General features: G+C 42.5%; 1 protein-coding gene across 4 annotated transcripts in view; it reads left to right on the forward strand.

Annotated features, from left to right (window-relative positions):
• LOC124303006 (transmembrane protein 8B-like) overlaps positions 1-23,018 on the forward strand; it is a 498,471-nt gene that overhangs the window by 308,971 nt on the left and 166,482 nt on the right. The window contains exon 1 of one of the 4 annotated variants that reach the window (XM_046759672.1): positions 17,220-17,361. The exons of the other annotated variants lie outside the window; for them this stretch is intronic. Coding sequence (XP_046615628.1) covers positions 17,303-17,361 — 59 coding nt within the window. The 5' untranslated portion in view covers positions 17,220-17,302. Of the gene's footprint in view, positions 1-17,219; positions 17,362-23,018 lie in introns of those variants that run through there. 4 annotated transcript variants of the gene reach the window in all.

Consider the following 23,018-nt stretch of genomic DNA (forward strand, 5'->3'; position numbering starts at 1 on the left):
CGTGACAATGCAAACTTATTGGTGCTATTTCGGCAGGATGATATGAATCTGAAACATATCTATAACGATCATGTAAAGACGGACATGACGTATCAGCAATTTCAAGACTTGTGCTCGGCATGCTGGAATGATGAAAGTTACAGTTTGACCGTAATTGACAAGGATAGCGAAATCAATGGGGGCGATATGGGAAGGGGTTTGACTGCTTTATAAGCATAAACTTACATAAAGTTGCACAGTTTCGTTGCAACAATCGAGCTGGCAACATGAAGAGTGCCAAGATTCGTAAGCATAGCGATACATTGAGTGAAATATCGAAAGCATCCGATGTCATACGGCGGAAGCATAACATGCTCAAGTTCAACAAGGACACGACCGAACAGGTTATGGGAGAGGTATTCAAGCCTTTAGTAACACCATTGCAAGAATTGGTTGATACCTCAAGACAGCAGCAGCAACAGCATATTAAACATGAAATTAAAACGGAACTACCGGATGTTACAATGAAAAAAGAAGAAGAAGAAAAAGATGTCTAGGGTACCGGGGATGATGATGATAATGATGATGAGGAGAATGAGGATACGGACGATGGGAATTTCATGGATGCAAATGATGAAACACTGGAGTTTGGTGAAATTTCTACTACAAGTACGCCGGTGAAGAATACAACGGATTCCATGGCGCGATATTTGAAAATGTTCAGCACAAGCAAAAAGAGGGATTTGGATACCACATACGGTGTTCGAAAGTTGACAAACGGTATGATGATTGGTGATACACCGATCAATTTCACTGATAATCTGGTCAATGTGGGGGATAAAAGTTATGAGAGAACAATTGAATTCCTCGAATTACTGTTTAAAAAATTACCCGGTGCATCAGTTGTAAATGACGCGGACAAGAATAATTATATAAAAATTGTAACGACGACAAATGCGCATCGAAAACGTTACCAAGCCGATGGAAGCCTTCCAGATGATTTAAAAAGCGCAAAGTATAGAAATTTCATTGCACAACACGTTGGCTCGCCGAAAAAATCAGGTAAAGGCTTACCCGACTATAAGATTGCGCGAAAGGCGGGGCAAGATGTTGATTACGTCTACTGGGATGATCCAAATGAAATTGTAGATCGTCTCCGGCTGCTTATGGCGTCACAGGCTACAGGCAATACCAGCCATTTCAACGAAATAGTTTCCATTATTGAGGAGTTGCGCGAGGCTGGAATCGTTTATTAGCGGCGGATGAACATCGAATCATCATTCGTTCAGTGACCGTCCAGTGATGAGTATAGACATATTTGGACGACACTCAGAGCGTGGTGGGGGTAAAAAATTTATTCAAGGGCCTCTGGGTGTTGGATTCAAAACCACCGCCGATAACCACTACGATATAGACAGCAAACTATTGTGTTATATCGCTGATCCGCAGATGGAAAACGATGCCGTTTCCTTAAAAGTTCTAAATACTGCTTTACAGTGTATGGCTGTGGATATTGTGGATACTTTTCAATCAAATTTTGAGAGTTTTGCGCATAATCACAACGAGGAGTTGAAACAGCTGCACATAAATAACAAAATCATAGAAAACACGTTAAGTCGCATCAAACATATTGGGGAGCAAGCAACACCGACGCCGGGACAGACCAGCAGGGAATTAGTATCGATTAAGGAACCAGAGTGGTTGGACGGCAATTCGAAAAATTGATAGGTGAAGAGTTGGAAACATTGAAGACTGTAATAGCTGCCGATTTTCGGAGACAGGCTCGACGCAACTATCCACGCCGATTCATAGATGTACGCGGACTGGATGAGAACTGGCAAGCTGATCTCTTCGATATGACCGCACACAGCTCGTGCAGCAAGGGATACAAATACCTACTAACAATCATCGATATATTTTCCAAGTACGCGTGGACCGTGCCGATAAAGTCCAAGAGTGGGAGAGATGTTACTGCTGCCATGAAATCTGTACTGATCCAGAGCCGTATACCTACACATATGGACATTGATCGAGGCAAAGAATTTTACAACAGCGAATTCCAAGCCCTCGTAAAGCATCACAATGTCAACATGTCTTCGACATTTAGCAACTTAAAGGCGTCGATATGCGAACGTTTTAATCGAACATTGAAAAATAAAATGTGGAAGCGGTTTACTCTCCAAGGATCGTACGGGTGGATTAATATTTTGGATGATTCAATGAAGTCCTACAACAACACCAAACATCGCACGATTCGGATGGAACCGGTGGATGTTAGCACGGAGAATGAAAAACAGCTGTATCGTAGCGTGTACAAGCCTCGGCAAATCAAACGAAGTGATCGAGCGCGGAAATTCAGTGTAGGTGATCGAGTTCGAATCAGCAAGTACAAGAATGTATTCGAAAAAGGCTATACACCCAATTGGACGACAGAAATATTCACCGTGAGTGAGGTGAAAAATACCAATTCGCCTACCTACAAACTTACCGATTATCAAAATCATTCCATCGAGGGAGGCCTCCACGAGGAAGACCTCAACAAAGTGAAATATCCCGACAGCTACCTTGTGGAGAAAGTATTACGCAAACGGGGGAATCTGTTCTATGTGAAGTGGTTGGGTTTTGATAATTCGCACAATAATGTGATAAATAAAACAGACATGTAACATAATTTGTATGTATTTTCCGAATTACAATAAAAGATTTTGAATATACAAATATTTCCACATTTTATCTCCTTTGTACGCACATGTGCCATACTCTGTACTATGAAAACAACAACAACAACAACAACGACAACGACAACGACAACGACAACGACAACGACAACGACAACGACAACGACAACGACAACGACAACGACAACGACAACGACAACGACAACGACAACGACAACGACAACGACAACGACAACGACAACGACAACGACAACGACAACGACAACGACAACAACAACAACAACAACAACAACAACAACAACAACAACAACAACAACAGCAACAACAACAATAATAATAATAATGATAGTATGCAATTTTTCCATACGATTATTACACATTTTATATTTCGTAAAACTTTTTTCTCATTTTCTGAAAACTTTTTTTCGTTTTGTTACGGGGTAGATTGCGTAGGCTCCGATGAGCGGTAATCGGAGCTTACTCCACGCCCAGCCAAGGTGTTATTTGGCTATTGTAGGGTCCGCTCACGTCGACTATGCACTCGCGTGCTACTACTCCCAATGCAGGAAGGGAATGGAATAGAAAGGGATCGGTATTAAGGGAAAGTGAACGATTTAAAGTATATGATTGTTTATTAGTGGTCAATGCAACGGAGTCGGTCAAGGGAAAAAGGGTATGGTCTTGGTTTAGAGGGATAGGTGTCTTGCTTGAGTGCTGGGATGGATCTGCCTGGTTTTGCGGGATGTAGCAGGCAAGCTAGCCGCGAGTTACAGGAGATCCTGCTGACTCGCGAACGATAAGAGTAAATTACAGAGCGTAGGTAACTAAGAGCGTGGGAAAGGAATATGAATTCTGGAGGACGTAACACGCCCCCCCTTGGGGAAGAACATTCGGTGAGGGTACGAAATGGGATGTTCGGAAGGAAGCGAAATGCCATGAGACGTAGTGACTCACTTACAGAATATTACAAAGAAAGGTCTTAAAATCTATCGTCTAGATGTTACTGCACGTTTAAGTGGGTTAGTGTACATTTGAATGAAAAAAAAAAAAATTTATAAATGACATCTTATCGTACTCAATCGCTTCAGAATATTACAAAGAAAGGTCTTAAAATAGAGCGCCTGGATGTAAGTGCGCGTTTAAGTGGGTAAGTATACATTTGAATAAAAAAGAAAAAATTTCTAAATGACATCTTATCGTACTGAATCACTTACAGAATATTACAAAGCAGAGTCTTAAAATATAGCGCCTAGATGTTAGTGCGCGTTTGAGTGGGTTAGTATACATTTGAATAAAAAAAAATTTCTAAATGACATCTTATGAATGTGGTGGTATATATGATAGATATTGTATATATGATAGATATTGTGTATGTTATAAACGAAACTTATGCAACGTGCTGATGATTATATTATGGCTGCAGATTATTATGGGCAGAATAAGGCAATGAAAGAATATAATTGTTAATAGCGGAGGGCTTAGCGCCAGACTTCGAGTGGTTCGGAGCTATCGTTGAGGCTTTGCTCGGGGAGCAATTTACGCGGCTTAGGTATGCCCGGTTCCGTCATGTCAATTTCCGATTGGGTCCGGAGCAGCGACGAAGAGCGAGTAGGCAGGTCATCGGGAAATGGTATTATTTCTAGGTGCGGGTGGTGGATGGCATGGCGCGTAGGAATTTGGGGTTTGTACGACGCGGGTGAGGGATATGTTTAAGGCTGGAAATAATTTGTTCTAGTGACAGAATTTTAGGCTGGACGATACCTTTTTGGGCTAAGGGGATAGCGTCTACTAAAGTGGACAGGTCAAGTTCGTATTCGTTCAAGCGTCGGTTAAGTGTGCCAATTTCAATTTATTGAAATGGACGATTTTAGTTTTTCGGGGGGTAATCCAAATTTCAGCGTTAATATTGTCAATTATACGTTTGATCGTATACACTCCTTTATAGTGGTCGTCGAATTTGGATCGGGTTTCATTCAGTAGATAGACCTTTTGACCTGCTTCGAAATTTTGGCTGTTGACATTACGGTCGTAATACGTCTTGGAACGATGCTTTGCTTGTTGTAGGTTGGACGCGGCGTGTTTTCGTATGCTGGATAGATTAGCGATTAAGTCTAGAAGGAAGGAATCGTAGGAACGAGTATACGCGCTGGCAGGGTTCGCATCTGTGGGGAGTCTGGCTTGAGAGCCAAGAATTAGTTGGTGGGGGGTGAAGTTAGTACCTTCGTGCTTCGCGGTGTTATAACAAAAAATTGCAAAGCGGATGTGATCGTCCCAGTCTTTACCAGCATCCGTGTAGTGTTTGATGTGCTCTGTGAGAACAAGGTGACTGCGTTCTAGCGATCCGTTAGACTGTGGGCGGTAAGCTGTGGTTCGTATTTGCTAAATTTTGACAAGTTTACAAAGTTGTTTGATGACTGTGCTCATAAAATTCTGTCCTTGGTCTGTAAGTATTGCTCGAGGAGTACCGTAACGTGTAATGTATTCTTTTGCGAATGCTGCGCCTATAGTTTTGGCGGTGGCATCAGGTAAAGGGATGGCATCCAGGAATTTTGTCGAATTGCATTGTATCGTCAAAAGATATTTGTTGTTCGATTTAGTAAGGGGTAGAGGTCCAACAATATCTAATGCCACTTTGTCGAATGCATCGGCAGGCGTGTCCGTTATCATCATTGGCAATTTGGTTTTGACTCTGACCAATTTTTTCCTTTGGCAACTCTCGCAAGTTCTTATGGAATCTTGGATTTGTTCTTTCATACGGGGCCAAAAATACTTTTGTCTAATGCGGTTATATATTTTAGTGACACCTTGATGACCGCCGATCAACGATTCGTGGCATTCTCTAATTATTTCTTTTCGTAAACATTCGTCTGGGATGACAGTCGTGTTTCGACGAAGGATGATTTGAATTTCTAAGTCTGCGAAAATATAGGATAGAAGTTTTCGGATAACGCGAGGATAGAGAGCGTCTAAACTGTCATCGGTTATCGGGAGGGCAAGAGACTTTAGGTTTGAATCGGCTAAAGCCGTTTTCAGTTTGGACAATAGCTTGAAGATATCGTATAGATTGCTTTTATCTGAGCATTTGTTTTCAATACTAGGGTGAAAATACGTCGACTATTGTGCTTAGATTCAATGATATCAAATTTTCGCGGACGAGGCCTCATTACTATTTTTGGGTCAACCATATTCTCGCCGGCAAGTTGGGCTGGTATACCCTTGATCCAAGCGCAGTCTGTCGATATGAAGTGCGCATAGTTGGTTTTGAGCATCAAAAGTCCATCATTGGTATCTTTGACATTGTCCGATACTGGTATGTCATCCAAGTTGTCAATAAAATATGCGGAACCGTGAGGGTCATTAATTTGATCATCGTTAGTGTTGAGAGCACTGTCATGGTTATGGTCAGTAATTTCCATATGGGAGTCGCATTGTTGAGTGCACGTATAGTATTCAGCGTCCGTGAGCAAGTCGGAACTGTCGTCGTTATCAAAGGTGGGCGGGAGGGGCGAGGGGGGAGGGGAACAGGAGTGTAAGGAAGGGTTCGTCGGCCTGGAAGTAGCGGGGGGGTATCTCCTAGCGGGACGCGGAGGCACGACAGGGGGGGGGGGGGGCATGATGACGTCAGTGGGTGGGGGTGGAGGTGGAATCGGACGAGGTGCTGCAGGTTTAGTCGGACGTTCCGATTCCTTTCGCAGATAGCGGCGTGGGGGTAATCCAGATGTGAAAGGGACAGGGTCAGGGAGGTTAGTATAAACGGGTGGGGATGTAATGCAGGGGCGCGCGGTGGCAGGAAGCGGAGAGTCGAGGCGGCAAACGGTGATTCTTATTTTCGAATTTTTAAAAACATAATGGATCATTCTGCGTACCGCGCCCCATTCTAATTTGTCGAGTCCGCAACCTATCACTGGTATCGAGACGGATGTTACGCGATCTTCTTGCAAGGTTTTCCTAAAGTTAACCATGGTGTCAAAAAAAACGTGGGGCAAAGGTTTGTCACTGTATTTGGGCTTTGTAACTAGGTTATAGATTTTCCGGTTTCCATGTACCACAGAAATAACGTCAGTTACAGTCGGGTCGAATTCTCTAAGTTGTTCGCGATTTATGAATTTATGTTTTGTCAGTTCTGAAGCGATTCCTTTTGACATTTGGCAGTCAGCCGATATGCAATGAGCCAAGTTATCCTTTTGCTGTAATAGGTCAGCTTTTATTTCTTTGATACGTCTATTACGCATGAGAGGAAAAGTTTCGCTTTCTATGAGGAAATCGCTATAAGAAGGGCCCGGTAAATCGGTGGTTAGACAAAAGTCATCGGTTCCTGATTCAGTTTCTGGGGTCTGTAAGTCATCCGAGCTAAGGAAAAAATCTGAAAAATAGCTCAGGTATGGTCTTTTATGAGGCCCAGGATTTGTTGAAGAATTTGTTTGGCGATGGCGTTTAGGTTGGCGATGTACTGGGATCGGTGCCGGGGTAACGAGGGGGGGTTTGAGCAACGGAGCTTCTTTATCGCTGAACTCATCGTCGGAGAGATCAGAGGAATCAGAGGAATCAGAGGAGTATATCATCTTACAGGGTTGTGAGATTTTAGGGTGTTTCAGCGAAGCTGGGTTGGTGGACTTGTCTGTGGTCTGTCGAGGGCGTCTGGGGTACTGATGAGTCTTTTTAGAGCGTTTTTTTGGTTTATCGCTAGAGGCTTCAGTCGTTGGACGGGGGCGTTTTGCATCTATAGGAAGAATTTGAGCGGTGTCGGGCGGTGCGTTCCTGGACAGAGCATTAGCGTTGGTATTAGATTTTCCGGACTTGTATTTCGTATCGAAGTCGTACTCTGCCAGTTCTAAGCTCCATCGTAATAAACGGGAATTAGGTTTCTTGACGCTTTTTACCCATTTGAGTGGCTCGTGGTCTGTTATTGAAGTGAACTTCTGACCATAGATGTACGGGCGGAAGTGATTCATACTCCAGTAGGCGGCTAAGAATTCTTTATCAGGTACCGAGTAGTTTAATTCAGCGGGCTTGAGGGCTCGGGATGCGTATGCTACCGGTAGGTCGGCACCGTCTTCATCTTGACTGAGAACTGCACCTATCGCGAATTTTGACGCGTCTGTAGTGAGCGTAAATGGTTTGTTGAAGTCCGAGTGTTGTAGAATTGGTTCTTTGCATAAACAATCACGTGAGGTTTCAAAGGCAGACTGGTGTTCGGACGTCCAGATAAAAGGTGTCCTTCTTCGTTAAATTGTTAAGGCATTTAGCAATTTTTCCAAAATTTGGAACAAATCTGCGGTAATAACCTAAAAGGCCAAGGGACTGTCTAACATTTTTGGGACTTTTGGGGACAGGATACTCTTTTACAGCTATTAATTTACCAGGGTCAGGTTTTACTCCTGACTCAGTTATGAGGTGTCCGAGGTAAACGACTTCCTTGCGCAAGAATTCGCACTTGTCTGGCTGTAGAGTTAAACCAGCAGCGGTTAGTCGCTTCATTAGTTTCCGAAATTTAATTTCATGTTCTTGCAAGTTTCGAGCGTAAATAACTATGTCATCTGAATATACGAACATTTCGTTGCCTTGTAGACCTAGGAGGACTTGGTCCATGAGCCTTTGAAACGTGGCGGGGGCGTTCTTTAGTCCGAAGGGCATACGAGAGAAATCATAATGGCCTTTAGGTGTCGAAAATGCAGTTTTCGTGCTGTGATCCGGATGCATGGGAATTTGGTGGAACCCGGAAGCAAGGTCGAATGTGGAAAATTATTTAGCTGAGCCAAGCTGGTCAAGGATTTCCGTGATATCGGACATGGGGTATGCGTCGCCGACTGTTTTTTCGTTAAGTTTTTTGTAGTCGACTACCATACGCCATCGTTTATTGCCGTCACGATCCGGTTTTTTTGGAACGATCCACACCGGGGAATTATACGGAGATAAGGAATATTTAATAAGATTTTGCTTGAGTAGTTTATCAACTTGGGATTCGATTTCGTCTTTGTGAATTTTGGGAAAACGGTATTGTTTGGTATTAATAGGCGTATTGTCCGTCGTGGAGATAGTGTGATGAGATAAATTGGTGTGGCCTAATTTATCACCTAGGAGATAAAAGAGATGGTTAAATTCTGTTACGAGGTTAAATATAGATTGTTTTTCGGTCTCATTGAAATGATCAAGATGTAAGCTGCTCTTTAGGACGTCCAATGTTTTTGACCTACTGTCAGTCAAGAGCACTTTTGCGGCACCGGGACAGGGTGTACTGTCGTCAGGGATAGGAGGATCGGATTGCAGTTGCGCGAGGTTAGTGGACTGGATGGGGCAGGAGGGGGGATTATTAGTTGGTCGCGATGTACGCTTGGCGGCAGAAAGAATTAATGAGTTGCTGAGGAGAGGGCCTGGGTGCGAAACGAGGGTTTTGGTGCGGGCATCGCTGTGGTGGTTACTCAATGCAGTGGGCGTAGCGTTGGGCATGACTGTACTCAGTGGCTCGTCGAACTCGTCTAGGGTTACTGTTGGGGGTCTTATCTCTACGGCAGATTCGTTACAATTGAACGCGTACGAGTAAGCGATGCCGTTCTGGTTTTCAACTAACGCTTCACCGCATAGAACATTGTTGCCTAAATCGATGCGATTAAGGTAACCTACTTTAGTGTCTGGGTTCGCAACTATTAGTGGGATGGCTTTCACGGTACGGGCCTGTATTGTAATTACGCGCGTTTTTTCGGGTGCGGACGAGGGTTCCTCGAATTGCCTAAAGTGTATTGGCAATGAGGATCCAAGCATCACCGAGTTTGAGTTGAAAGAAATAGTTGCTTTCTCTTTCCGTGAGAAGGGCTGGCCTAAGATGCCGTCGTGCGGAATCGGAAACGAGTCAGGGACCAAGTGAAAGGTGTGGGATTTATTATTAAAACGTATTTCCGTTTTCACGATAGTTTGCGTCTTTTTGTCTGTTATACCAGTCAGCGTCAAACGTTCGTCGGTTGTTCGTCGTACGAGGGGCCTAATGGAACTTTCTTTGACCAAGTTGACGTCTGCACCGGTGTCAATAATAAATGTAGATATTTTCATTAGCTCGGGGGTGTCGATCGAAATTAGTGGAGGGTCAGCTGAAGCTGTTATGAGGATATGACTTGAAAATCGGAACGCTAGTTGTTTGCATTGCTCGCGGGCGCGTTCTCCCCGCGGGCGATGTTCCCGTTCAAATGTTTATTTGAGCCTGCATTGCCTTGGTTATTACGCGGAAAGGATCTACATCGGTCTACTGTGTGGCCTCTGCGATTACAATTGTCGCAGTGTAGTTCTTGGTTTATGTTGCATTCATTGTGGAAGTGGCCCATTCTGCGACATTTGGTACAATATCTTTTACTTTGCAGACGGTAACATTCCGTGATGGAGTGACCCTGGTGGTTACAAAATTGACAACTGCTGGGCAGAGCATTAACGTGGCCAGCAGAACCGGTGTTCGGATCGAGCGCTTGGGCGTAAGGTCTGGGCTCGGTACGAGGCGCTGGTTGATGAGCGTAACCAGGTGTTGGCAATGACATCAGGGGGGGGATAAAGGAGGCCGTGGCGGGCACCTGAGACGGAGGAGCAGTATGGGGGGGTAACGGCAGGCACATGGGTGTAGCGGGGGTGAAATATTGTGCAGAGAATTGCATCTGACGGTTAATTAGCTCGGCTTCTTCGCCTTCGGCGATAATGACGGCAGTTTCGAAGGTCGGTAATGGTCTGATAGTAGCGATTCTCCACTCCAATTCTGGCCGAAGCCCTCTAATAAACGATCTAGAGGTATCCTTCTTTGGATCATTCAGTAGAAGCGTTGCTAAGTCTGGTGGGTGCTTGGATATGATCGCTGTGCTTATTTCTTTTGATATTGCTCTTATTCTGCACGAGTAATCTATGATGCGCTGATATGGTTGTTGTGTAATTCTATCTAATTGAGCAGATAACTGGCGTATGGGGATATCCGGGCGGTATGCTCGGCTAAGGGCAGTTATGAGGTCCTCGACGTCATTACAGTTAATGCCTAATTAATATTGAGAAGCGGGGCCTGTAACCTTTGATTGCGCAAATTTGGCGGAAGTCATTTTATCCGAAGCTTTTATAAGAGTCTCTACGTGACGTAATTGTTCTACAAATGAGTCAAAGGGCATGTTGTGGCCGTCGAATGGGGGGATTGTAAGCAAGACATCTTTTACTGACCAAAAATTTGAACCGGTTTCGTTAGTTGGTGCCATGTTGATTTAAGCAGGGTATTGCAAGTACAGGAATAAAAATATCAACTTAACACTAAGACTTAGAATAGACTCACAGGGCGAAGGTAAACGCAAAAACAGAGTACAGCATGGTTCTAGGCAGCTGGACGCAGGTGAAACTTAAAGAGGCGATACACGTCATGCGTCGGCACGAGGAGGGTATAGATGAGGTATTCCGTGGCGTGTTGATAAATAAGTGTGGTAATCCAGGTCTTAGGGCGATGTCACTTTCGGGTCCAGATTCTCGTCTTAGCAGGGTTGAAGGAGTCCGAATGAGCGGGAAGGGTCCATTCCATATCTGTCGGTTCCAAAGGTGATGTGTTCAGATGCGGTGTGCGGCTTAACTTGGCTATCGCACTGAATTTCCACTCGCTACACAGTTATTCGACGTTGTACGTATCGATGAATTTCAATAGTACCAAAATGTGACGGAGTTATTGAAATTGGGGACTGTTTGCAGAGCCTGTATCCGTGGCGAGTTGAATAGGTTCTGCATGCCTGTCACAGTACTTTGTGGGCCGGAGTTCGTTCGTAACACGGCTATCACTGATTGGTATGGCGTTAGAAATTTTGAGCACTGAACACTTTCGTAGAAAACATGCAGCACTGCACTGACGGGTAGGTCGACGGGCAAAACCACTGCCACCAAAATGTTACGGGGTAGATTGCGTAGGCTCCGATGAGCGGCAATCGGAGCTTACTCCACGCCCAGCCAAGGTGTTATTTGGCTATTGTAGGGTCCGTTCACGTCGACTATGCACTCGCGTGCTACTACTCCCAATGCAGGAAGGGAATGGAATAGAAAGGGATCGGTATCAAGGGAAGGTAAACGATTCAAAGTATATGATTGTTCATTGGTGGTCAATGCAACGGAGTCGGTCAAGGGAAAAAGGGTATGGTCTTGGTTTAGAGGGATAGGTGTCTTGCTTGAGTGCTGGGATGGATCTGCCTGGTTTTGCGGGATGTAGCAGGCAAGCTAGCCGCGAGTTACAGGAGAACCTGCTGACTCGCGAACGATAAGGGTAGACTACAGAGCGTAAGGTAACTAAGAGCGTGGGGAAGGAATATGAAGTCTGGAGGACGTAACAGTTTTCTGGCAACTTTTTTTCATTTTTCGAAAACTTTTTTTCATTCTCTGGAAACTTTTTTTCGTTTCCCGAAAATTTTTTTTCATTTTCTGAAAAATTTGCTTGTGGTCAACGAATAAATATGAATAATTTCTCGATATGTTAGTGATAATAAATAAATAATTGTTAAGTATATGAATTCACATTTTTAAATCCATTCAATATCGTATTGATGGTGAAACGTTTTCGCCCGATGGTGGATCGTCCAAGGCGTCAAACATCAAATATTTACATCAATTTTACGTCTACAGTTTTATCCTATAGCTATTGGGGGGCTGGGACAAGCCCCCAAGGTACGGTGTCGGTCTGTCCAGGTATCAATTGCCGCTTGTCATCCGGCCAACTCAGAGCCAATTTTTTTTTCACGATCGTGCCTACTTCGTGTTCTTTGCTGCGTATTAAACACTGTGGAAGAGTCGACTCTTGGTAAGCCGTCAGACAGCGCTTATAATCATCAAACGTGAAGCTATTTATCGATGAATTTTTCACACCCTTCGCACGCTTACTCACTTTTACGCCACTGTCATATTTTTCCCCATCCTCACCCATAGTAGTAAATGTGTACAGCTTTGCTCGCAGTCCCACAAACTCTGTCATAATTCTACCATTATTTTCATCCTTCATTAGCCCTAGTTGTTTTTTGTTTTTAAGGGGAATACCATACACATTGTCGGGCGGATAGTGAGAGGTATCAAACATTGTATCTACATCACGTTTGATGATATCGTAGGTATTAGGCACATTGAATTGATAAATAAGGCTGTCTGTGTCGGTATACATCAATTTAGCTTGTTTGTTCGAGAAGTTGGTTTCAATATAATTATAGTGGAAATCGTGGAGAAAGATTTTTAACAGATCGAGAATTGATGCGCCGACGTAGATAGGTTTGGCGAAGTGAACTTTGACACGATTCATTTCAATAATAACCATATCAGTGCCAAATACGGTGCAGCTCTGAAAGTTTGCTCGGACAATAAGCGTTCTCGCACCACCTCTTCCCACCCATTTTGTGACCAATTTAACATCTTTATGATTTTGAACATTCTCCATAGTCTTGCCGAACACAACGTTGTTCATTAGTTTATACAAGTTTTTCTCAAATTCATTCCTAGACTGCTTACGCATGTCTGTGTTGAGAGTGATGTACGGCTCGAGTCATGGAGATTGTGCAAACTTCAAAATTCTATGCAATTTCGTTAATTTCAATCCTCAACTCAAACACGGTTTCAAATTTCTATAGTTCAATGTATACTTTGTCTTGGGGTGAAGGGTGGTCGCGAGTTTGGCATTTTTACTACCTGGAGGGGTAAAATGTTCGAGCCAAAGAGGTAAGTCTTTGTGATCGTCGTGGAGTTCCACAGAGTAGTCCAAATCTGCCTCCAGAAAGTAACCGATCGGCGAATCGTCCGGATGGTTTGTTATATCGATGTGCTGATACTCCTACTCAAACGAACCGATTGGTAAATGCACGCTCATAGCTGCATCGTACAGATTATTCACGTCAAAATACGCGAGATATGATTCCACGTTACTAGGATCAAAATCTTCCATGAATCTATTATTGGCCCGAGCGTGTCGATTAGAAGATTGTGCTGCGCCGCCTGGAATGTCTCTTTCAATGAATAACACCATTTCAGGGTTGTCTGAAAGTTGCAAATTTACATAAGTATGTTTGAGCATCGCGTCAAAAGCAAGTTCCGGTGCAGTGTAGTAGTGCAACGGATCTAAATCGTATGTTTTGAAGCAGCTAGCGCGGAAATTTTCGAAAATATCGGCAAGCAAAAGAACATCGGTCTTTAAATATAAATCTGAATAGCCTCCCAATGACTCTAAATGGAATTCCTCCCAAACAGTTTTCGCGTGCTCGTAATCGGTGTCTGAAATATTTGCATCGCAGAGGTGCGAGTAGAAATGCTTCTTTGCAGGTAATCGCGGTTCATCGAGTTTCCCCCAACAATCGACGTATTCATAGGGAAAAACGCCTCTGCGGGTCATCAAACTGAACTGAGTTATTATAAAATTTGCGTGTTATGCGTTTATCGGTATCGATCAAATATGTGGAAAGTTTATCAATGCTGCTAGCCATAAATCGAAAAGAATCGATGAATCTCAAGTGCATCATTGTTCCATTGACGGGTTTCGTGAAGGATGTATATTTTTCCTTGTTTATGGGTAGCAGTGTAATTTTACCGGGGAAAGTTGACGCTAGGGATTTTATCAAAAAGTGACAATCGTAACCGGACAAATTGTGGAAAACTATTGGAATTGTGTGCGACTCTCTGAAATTCAAATTACACCGATTATGAGCAAGACCACGATATTTACCCGTGAAGTGACAGTGATCGTAACACTTCTTCTCCTTAGGGGTAAACGGTTTTTCACGAATATAACAATTCTTTGCGCGCATGTGACGATCGCGTTGCACTTGGGTAAGAGCCTTCATCGGAATTATGTTTTTGATGCGTGACTCTACTTGAATTGATAAATCTTTAATCTGTTTCATAAACCAATCTATGCAATCGACACCGCGTTTACCGTGGAACTCCGATAATGTCTCATCGTACGCGCAATGTACGTAGTACCCCACACTGTGCGGGACATGCTTTTGAACTTTACATGTCTCACGAGTTTCAAACTCATCTACGGGTTCGGGGATTAATATACATTCGAGATCGGCGTATACGACAAACTGAACGGTGCCTTTGTTTTGAAAATTGGAAAATACTAAATCTTTCCACTTGGCAAAATCCATGCGTACTTTATTTAGCATAATACAATCTTGTCGATGATTGTCGTAGGCATGTTTCACGCTAAAGTGGCACAAACATCTGTCACATAAAAACAGTCGACCATCATGATTAGACAATTGGTTGCTCACCAATCGGGAAAGATCTTTAATCCAAGCAAAGTGGAATCTCGGTGCAAACTCACCAGTCATATCGTCTTCCGGGTTACTCTCAACCATTAGAAGATGGATCGTGTCAATGTTTACGTTATGCAAATTTTTACTCAAATAAATTGGCACGATGACTTTTTTATTTGATTTTGCATGATGTGAAAAAGTTTGAGATTCTAACCCATATACGTTGATTCGCAAATTATTCAATCTCTCAAGCTTTTTCACATCATGTAGAGTAGCAGGGAATTTGATACCTGTACAGTCCAACTCGGAAATATAGCGACGATAGTTGTGAGTCCTATCATGTGTTCCTACTAGGTGTTGATCTTGACCGGGTGGAGGGCTGCTATGACGGACCAGAGAATGCATCTTTCGTCCTCGTTCCTCACGTTCACCACCGCTCTCTTCCGTTGAATGTCTTGGGGCAGCTCGACGAATGTTGAAGCCCCCGCGGCGAGAGGCTGGTAGCGATTGATATTTACAGCGATGTTAAGGATCTCAATCATACTCCAGCCGGAATCGCGTTGCTCGAAATCTTCCACCTTTGATAGCAGATCACCCCGTTTACGTGTAAACCAGCCATTTATATCGCTCGATGGGAGAAGGATCGCCACGTTGGATGTGTTGAAGCTCTCAACTTCGGTGGAGATCTCGTGTTGTTTGGCATTTTCGAATTTGCACGATAATACGAGGTCAACCTCCACATTTCCCTCCTCGCGCAGTATCAGCTCTAACTTCTCGGTGACGACGCGCTGCACATTGTGCAGAAAGGCGTCCAAATTTTTATGACGGAGATTTGTGACAACCCCCGTTCTGATTCGGCTGGCAAAAGCACTATCCACGTCGTCCCACTGTACACCCGGAGGAGTACCGATATTTCCACCCGTCACCACCGTGCATTGCTGCAACTGCCTGATCTTTGTCACCCAAGATTGTAGGAGTGTGATCGTATGTTGGATCCGTATTTTCGCACCAACGTTTGTTCTTCGTTGCATGGAAATATTGCGCAGAACTTGGATATTCGCAATTCCAATATCAGTCCAATGATTGATGACAGCGTCATTCTCTTCTCCGGGTGGTTGCTCTCTCAGCAAATTGTACGTCCCCCCTATCTGCTCTGCAAGTCCCATATACGCTTCGACGACCATGACTTTGACGTTGATATAAGCTGAACTCTGTATAACTTCAGACTTGCATGTATCGTGTAAGACTGATGAGTCTGCATCGGTTGCGTTGAGTTTATATAGGAAAAATTGGTCAACGAAAAGCAGGTAGCGAACAGTGTTTGGCGTGAGAAAAATCTTGTCTTGCCCGCTCTTGACCGGCTGGTATGTGTACACACAGTTTTGGGTTTGACCACTCTTCATAGCGAACAATTTGGAGCCTGCACATCCCCAACCATATTAGCGTGGGGTATGCAACGAGAAAAAAATCGGCAAACGAAAAGCTGGTAGTACGCAGTGTTTGGCGTGAGAAAAATCTTGTCTTGCCAACCCTTGACCGGATGGTATGTGCACATGCAGTTTGATATATGTATGGAAATAATTGTAGAAAAATGGGCGAATGAAACTATCGTAATAATTGTAGATGTCGAACATAGCGATGATGATGATGATGATGATGATAATGTTAGCGAACAGGATAACGATAATGATTTTATGGATTATTTTAAGGAATAAACCACGCTAAATTCACAATTATTGATTATATATTTTTCACAAGTAAAAATTCATAACATTTACATTTTTTAGCACGAGAATGGGTAAAAGTTATAAAGATATATATTTGTAATGTATCCTATTTCTAGATTTTAATTTTATCGAATAGTAAATTTTTTTAATTCTATGTATAAGCTATGATATAATTGAGATTGATTCTATTGAATATTCTACTATAAACCCGAATATAATTGTATATATTGTAATAAATTCTATTGTTATTTTGGTAAATATTGTCCATATTATTTATACACACCATTGCAACCTAGACAGTCTTTAATTAGAGGATTCGGTCCATCCACGATATCGCCATCGGGTCCTGGTGTGTAATGTATGCTACATCTGCGGAAACTTGCGATGACGTAGTCCATTTTCATATTCTCTGGTAGTTTATCCCACGCATCATTGATGGAGTTTGATGCGAACGTGCGAATAAGTTCTTTATTAAAAAAGCTATATCCTCGGACATCATTGCCCTTAAACCGTCCAATTCTTTGTACAGATGGAAGGATTTCTCGAGGGAGCTGGTACACTCCTTCGAATACCAACTTCTTAGTCGCTGCACATTTTCAAAGGCACGATTGTATACCGGGATGTATTCAGAGTTGTCATCATACCAAATTGAGCCTGGCGCTGCTGCTTGCTGGAGGTTATTCGCTGGAGAGTATCCATGGTTCACGTCATGCCACGGTGCCGCTTCCATATACCTCAATTTTTCCATTGCAGGGGGTATGATATGCAAATCTTCCATATTAATAACCCTCGTTGTACCATCGACGATCTCCGTGAGCCATGCTTCCTTCTCCGCCCCTTTGACGTATACGTAACGCGCATGTCCAACCATTTTACTCACAATCTTCGTCACATCCTCGTGAGATTTGTTGCCCGCATTCCATGATATTCCGTGGTGATTGTGTGTCAACCATACATTGGTAGCTGTACATTCAAGTGGTAAGCTTGCCAAATCATAGGGCGGCTTGAAAATGATGTAATCCAGACCCGATCCGTTTACATTCATGACTGCGACTTCCTTTGGTACAAACTTCATGTTATGACCAATAAAACATTACACCTCTAGGATCATCGCCATGTTGAGGAGTGGGAATGTTGCGCCCGATTATATACTGACGGATGGTATGTGGAAGACTGACAATTCAATCCAGCACACCCGCTTTTATCCCCTCGTGGATGAATTTTGTGGAAGTAGAGGGGGGTCGCATAGTTCATTTATGGCACATAAACGCATGAAAATTCAAACTTGTTGAATTCTTCACCAAGGTATTTCATTGGCAGATGATATTCCCTGGCCATGCTACACATTTCAGTCAGCTGACTGGAATCTTTTTGTAGAACTCTTACGATTCTCGGTAGTAAGGAGACGTTGTATTCTCCTTCGATCGTCGCCAGAACACGCACCCCGAATTTTGTTTTGACCAGTCGTAACCCGATAACGTCATACACTCCCCCAATTTCGAGTTCCGACATCTTCTTGGTTGGCAGATTCTCCAGGCGGCTGACGTGGTTAACTTTTGCTAGATCCATCGCGTTTCGAGGTTATTTCACAAGCGAGAACAGTTCACAATGAGAATACGATGAGAACAGAATGACGATCACGATAGATGTACGTTCTATATACCACCCACCCCCACTACAATTTTCTATTGGACAAGTCTCGACACGCATATTGTGCGAGGAATTTTTATGGGACCACTCCCACTGCCCCAGATTGATTTAAGTGCATTACCACCAGCAAAGTTCATTGTCGGCACCATCTCAAAGAGCAATTTCCTGGAATTTTTTCAATAGATCTAGCAGGTTTTTATCCTATCCAACTTATGCGCGGCTTTCCGGCGCCAAACAAGTCTCGACAGGACTTATTTTGTGTGTGTGTGTGTGTGTGTCAAATCCTATGAAAATAGCCATCTTGTGGCAAACCGCGAAAATGATCAACGGGGGGAGAGGAGGGTACCGCCGCGAATTTAGGGCTGGGGGGATTTAGGGGCAGGGGGGGAGGAGGGAGCTAGGGGGGAGGGGGGGGCTAGGGGGGAGCGCCCCATTGTGTGGTCCAGAATTGTTATATATACACTACTGATGTCAAAACCCAGAAAAATTGTTTGTAGAAATTGATTCCGATGAATACACAAATATACAAAATATTGTTTGGAAAGACATTTTGTGAATATTTACTCTACACGGTATGAGTATGATACATAGTATGAGTATGATATATAGTATGATACTCACACATATTTATTTTATTATTCTTGTACTACTTGGTCCTGGAATTTGTTCCAAATCCTATTTCAAATTTACAATACAGCAATAACAGTGGATTAGGCCTAATGGGGATACCACGTGAAGAAAAAAAAACGCGCTGATTTATCTACCACAATCCTTTATAGTGGTGTGGAAATGATAATAAAAATACCCGAACTTAACCTAACCTATTCAGAACTGACCCGAACTTGCCCAAATCGCTAGGGGGGTTGGCCCGCGAAGCGTATATATGTTAATTACTTTTTGCAACAATGAAAAAATTATACTCTTTAAAAAAATTTTTAGCAGAAATTTGCTCTGAAATTGTTTTCCTCGTTTTATTTTATTTTTTTTAATGGTACAAGATAGGTTTTTTTCATTGTTGTAAAAATGAATTATCAGTTATCATCTATTTAAGGTCGAGTGTATGCTTTACAAAAAAAATTCATGTACACTTTTTCATAAGATCGGTAGTTACTCTATAATATTCAAAAAAGGTCAAATTATAAGTAACTTAACTTTTGACAAGCTGTAACTTTGACACAGTTAGTTTTACGAAATTTTGACAATGAAGCTTTTTTGTAGAGCATTCAATTTTATACAAAACTTTGTCCTCAAAGTTTTTGTACGACGCTTCGTTAGCTACTTATAAAAACTAGAAGAAGCAAACAACATTCATCCTATGTTATTCTTATGGAAAATCGAAAAGTGTAATGACCCATCCCTTAATATTAATAATAAAATCTTAAATTTTAACTGGTGTCTTTGTATACCTGAATGAAACTTTTGAACCTGTTTGGAAAAAAAGAAAAAAAATTTTTTTTTCTGAATCATCCTAATATAAATATTGTAACCAATTATTTTTATTTATTTAACTTTATCTTGACGATAATTGCAAGGGCTAAAGACGGTTACCCTACGGCGCAGTTACTGACCTGAATCATTATGTTTAGGTCGTTTGACCAGAGTTCTTCTCTAACTTCGATCGGGATGGGATGAGTGAGTGAGAGGGTGAATTAATAAATAACACGATTTCGCGGGAAAGACAAGACGCTTGCTTCCGCATAAAAACTCTCACGGTGCAGAGGGAGAAGCCGAAGCAACACAAATGTTTATTAACTCCAAATCAGATTATCATAATACAGGATGATACAGTCGCTGGTGCGTTCCTAGTCAACTAGATTGAATGATCATTCGATGATCGCCAACTTCTGAAACCTCCATGAGAAAACCGTGAACCGCAACCTTCAACGCTAACGTGGAAGCGGGTAAGGGGAAGCGTCAGGGTGGCCCCATGCCATGCAAACAGCGGTCCCGACATTTCGGGAAACCAACGCTGAAGTGCTCGGGTGACAATGTATGTCGCCGCGATGACGGTCACCCCGGAGACGGGCACCTCCGGTCCAACCGGAGGGTGAACCGCATCTCCCCAGACCAACTTAAACGCATAAATCTTAAAACTACGCGAAACAGAATAATAGACACGCGCGGGTAAAGGAAAACCTAACACGTCCTACCTATTCGAGCGCTCGAGACTAACTGACTTGCGCTGCGCCCTCACCGGCCAAGCGAACGTACGTAACTTGAATCACTATAACGCTGAACTAATTGTAATGTGAAATAAGAAAGTAAATCTGTTGTTGTGACCCTTTATTCACCTTATACGTGGTAATTAGGTACAACATACGAATATAACGAAACTAAAATATTTACTGTTATGAATTTACAAACTAACGTAATAATAATAAAGTTGCGCGAACACATTAGTTATTGAGATATAATTAGAGAGAAAAATATGATTGTTGGGCGCCAGATGCAGGTGCGTCAGAAAATAGATAATCAAAAGAAAAGATATAGCTAAAGACAAGATCAGGTTCTACGACGGTTTTGCACAGCTTGCTCAGTATAGACAAGATAATGATAGGGGGGGTTGAATCCAATAGATAAAATAAGAAACAGGTGAAGCAGAAATGGTATCAGATATATTGACCAAGAAGCGAGAAATATTAAGGTCCCGCTGACCTGGCATGTCCTATATATATTTCGTGACGTCAGAAGCGGGGAAATCGCCCGCACAAATCCTGATAAAACGGGGGTATGAATCTGACTGGGAAATTTTTTAAAAGATAGCTTGAATAAAATTGTACGTCTGTATCTCAGTCACTACTATCGCAGATCACTGATAACGTCTAATAAAAATAATGATAAACTCAATAAAATCACGTCGCGTCAAAGATGGCCGATCGGGCTAGCGACTTGTTGAATATTCACCGTTTGTACGATATCAGAATTTCTTTCACTTTTGCCAGGGAGATACAGACGTACAAAAACACACACGTAATCCGGGAAAACCTATAGCACCAGTCAGTTTGCTGTAAATATGACACGATTTGTGCGGGCGATTTTCAGGTGACAGGAGCCCGTTCTGATGCACGAGAAGTCTGTAATTTAGTTCAACGTTGAACCTCCAGAAGCGCTGTAGTCGACCGAAGCGGTACCAGATGATAAAACGACATGGTAATACGCACACGTCCTATGTTTCTGCTAAAGCAACAATCTGCAGTGCCGACGAGAGCATAGGCTTTTAGGTGGATACGAAAAAATGTACAACTCACTCAGAATAACCGTTAGATTTAGAAATTCGTGCATATTATAAGGCATCGTTGGGAAATGGTAATATCAGTTCACAATCGCGGTAACTATTCGTAATCACACGTGGCCCGACTATACGTGAACGGGGCATTCCATGCGAAACCGACCAACCCGTGACCTCGACGAATTTTTATTCTACTGAAAATTTTACACTTTTTTGTACCTGCCAAAAGCAGTCTTTCTGAAATATTTTAGATGTTTGTCTCAACCCACCCAAACACCATAAATTTATCAAAATATCGCACAATTTTTTTTTTAAATGCTCATGGCTTTTCCAAAACCCGATATTAAAATAACATACTGTTTCTTTTCTCGTTTTGAGTCGTAGTTCCGCAAAGAAAATTATTCTTTTTTATTTTATTGAAGGGTTTTGGGGCATTCTACATCGAGTACGCACCACTTAAATCTACCTTTTTTCATCGATTTGATAGAAAATCATTAACAAAAACGAAAATACCTATCCTTGAATTCCTGTTCGTCGAAAAGGCAGATGTAAATGGCGAATAATTGACATAGAATGCCCCATATACGCTCCGGATATCCTCATCTAATAGTAGCATCAATGTCCGCAAAATTGTTATACTTACAGATTATTGACCGAAAGATTAGATGCGGCAGTAAAATAAATACCGAAATTGCAGGAAACACGCAAGTATAGGCGTGAGGGTTTAGGGTTGAGATAAAAAATTATACTCTTGAACAGACCATTTATTTATTTATAGCAAATTTGGGGGGGGGGGGAGCCGGTTGATAATCGTCCGAGCCTGTTTTAAAGATTACCCTGATACATACGCGAAATTGTTTCTGAACCGGATGTGTTTAACAATACTAGAAATACATCCCGCAAAAAATCTATGTCATTGTACATACATACAATTACTGCATACAACGGTTCAAGATTCGTGGCAAATATTTTACAGGGCCGATCCTTGTTAAAATTCTGATGAAGAATCTGCTTGCCAATTTTTTCTGTTTTTAATTCTCAACAAATAAGGATTTCATACTTTATTTGCGTCGTTTCATTTGTCAATTACGCCTAGTTCTGAATGATGCTACCAAAATTTTTTTTTACATTAGACGAACTACCTGAATGTTACTCATTTGGTGAAAATCGTTATAAAACTACATACCGTGACTTCTCGTAGATGGTATACGCTACGGATACGCTAGCGAGTTTTGGGTTGGTTTCTGCATCGTATACGACCTACGAAAAGTCAGGGTATGTGTTACTGTTGTACATCAAATCCGGCACAATCCTATAAGATTTCACAGAAATTTGGAACTCTCGAAGGAATCAACTTCTTCGGATTCCGAGTACTATCCCTCACACCCCACTGTCCCCACTATCCGAGCGGCCGTCACTTCTGCGTTTCCTCGCGTACCGTCCACATTCACTTTTCGCGGCGAACGAAGCAAACGCGAGTGTTTTGGTAATTTGCCGTGTCACAAGTTCTAATCACGTGCAAATTTTCACGCGG

The sequence above is a fragment of the Neodiprion virginianus genome, chromosome 4, assembly GCF_021901495.1.
Source record: "Neodiprion virginianus isolate iyNeoVirg1 chromosome 4, iyNeoVirg1.1, whole genome shotgun sequence".
NCBI lineage: Eukaryota > Metazoa > Arthropoda > Insecta > Hymenoptera > Diprionidae > Neodiprion > Neodiprion virginianus.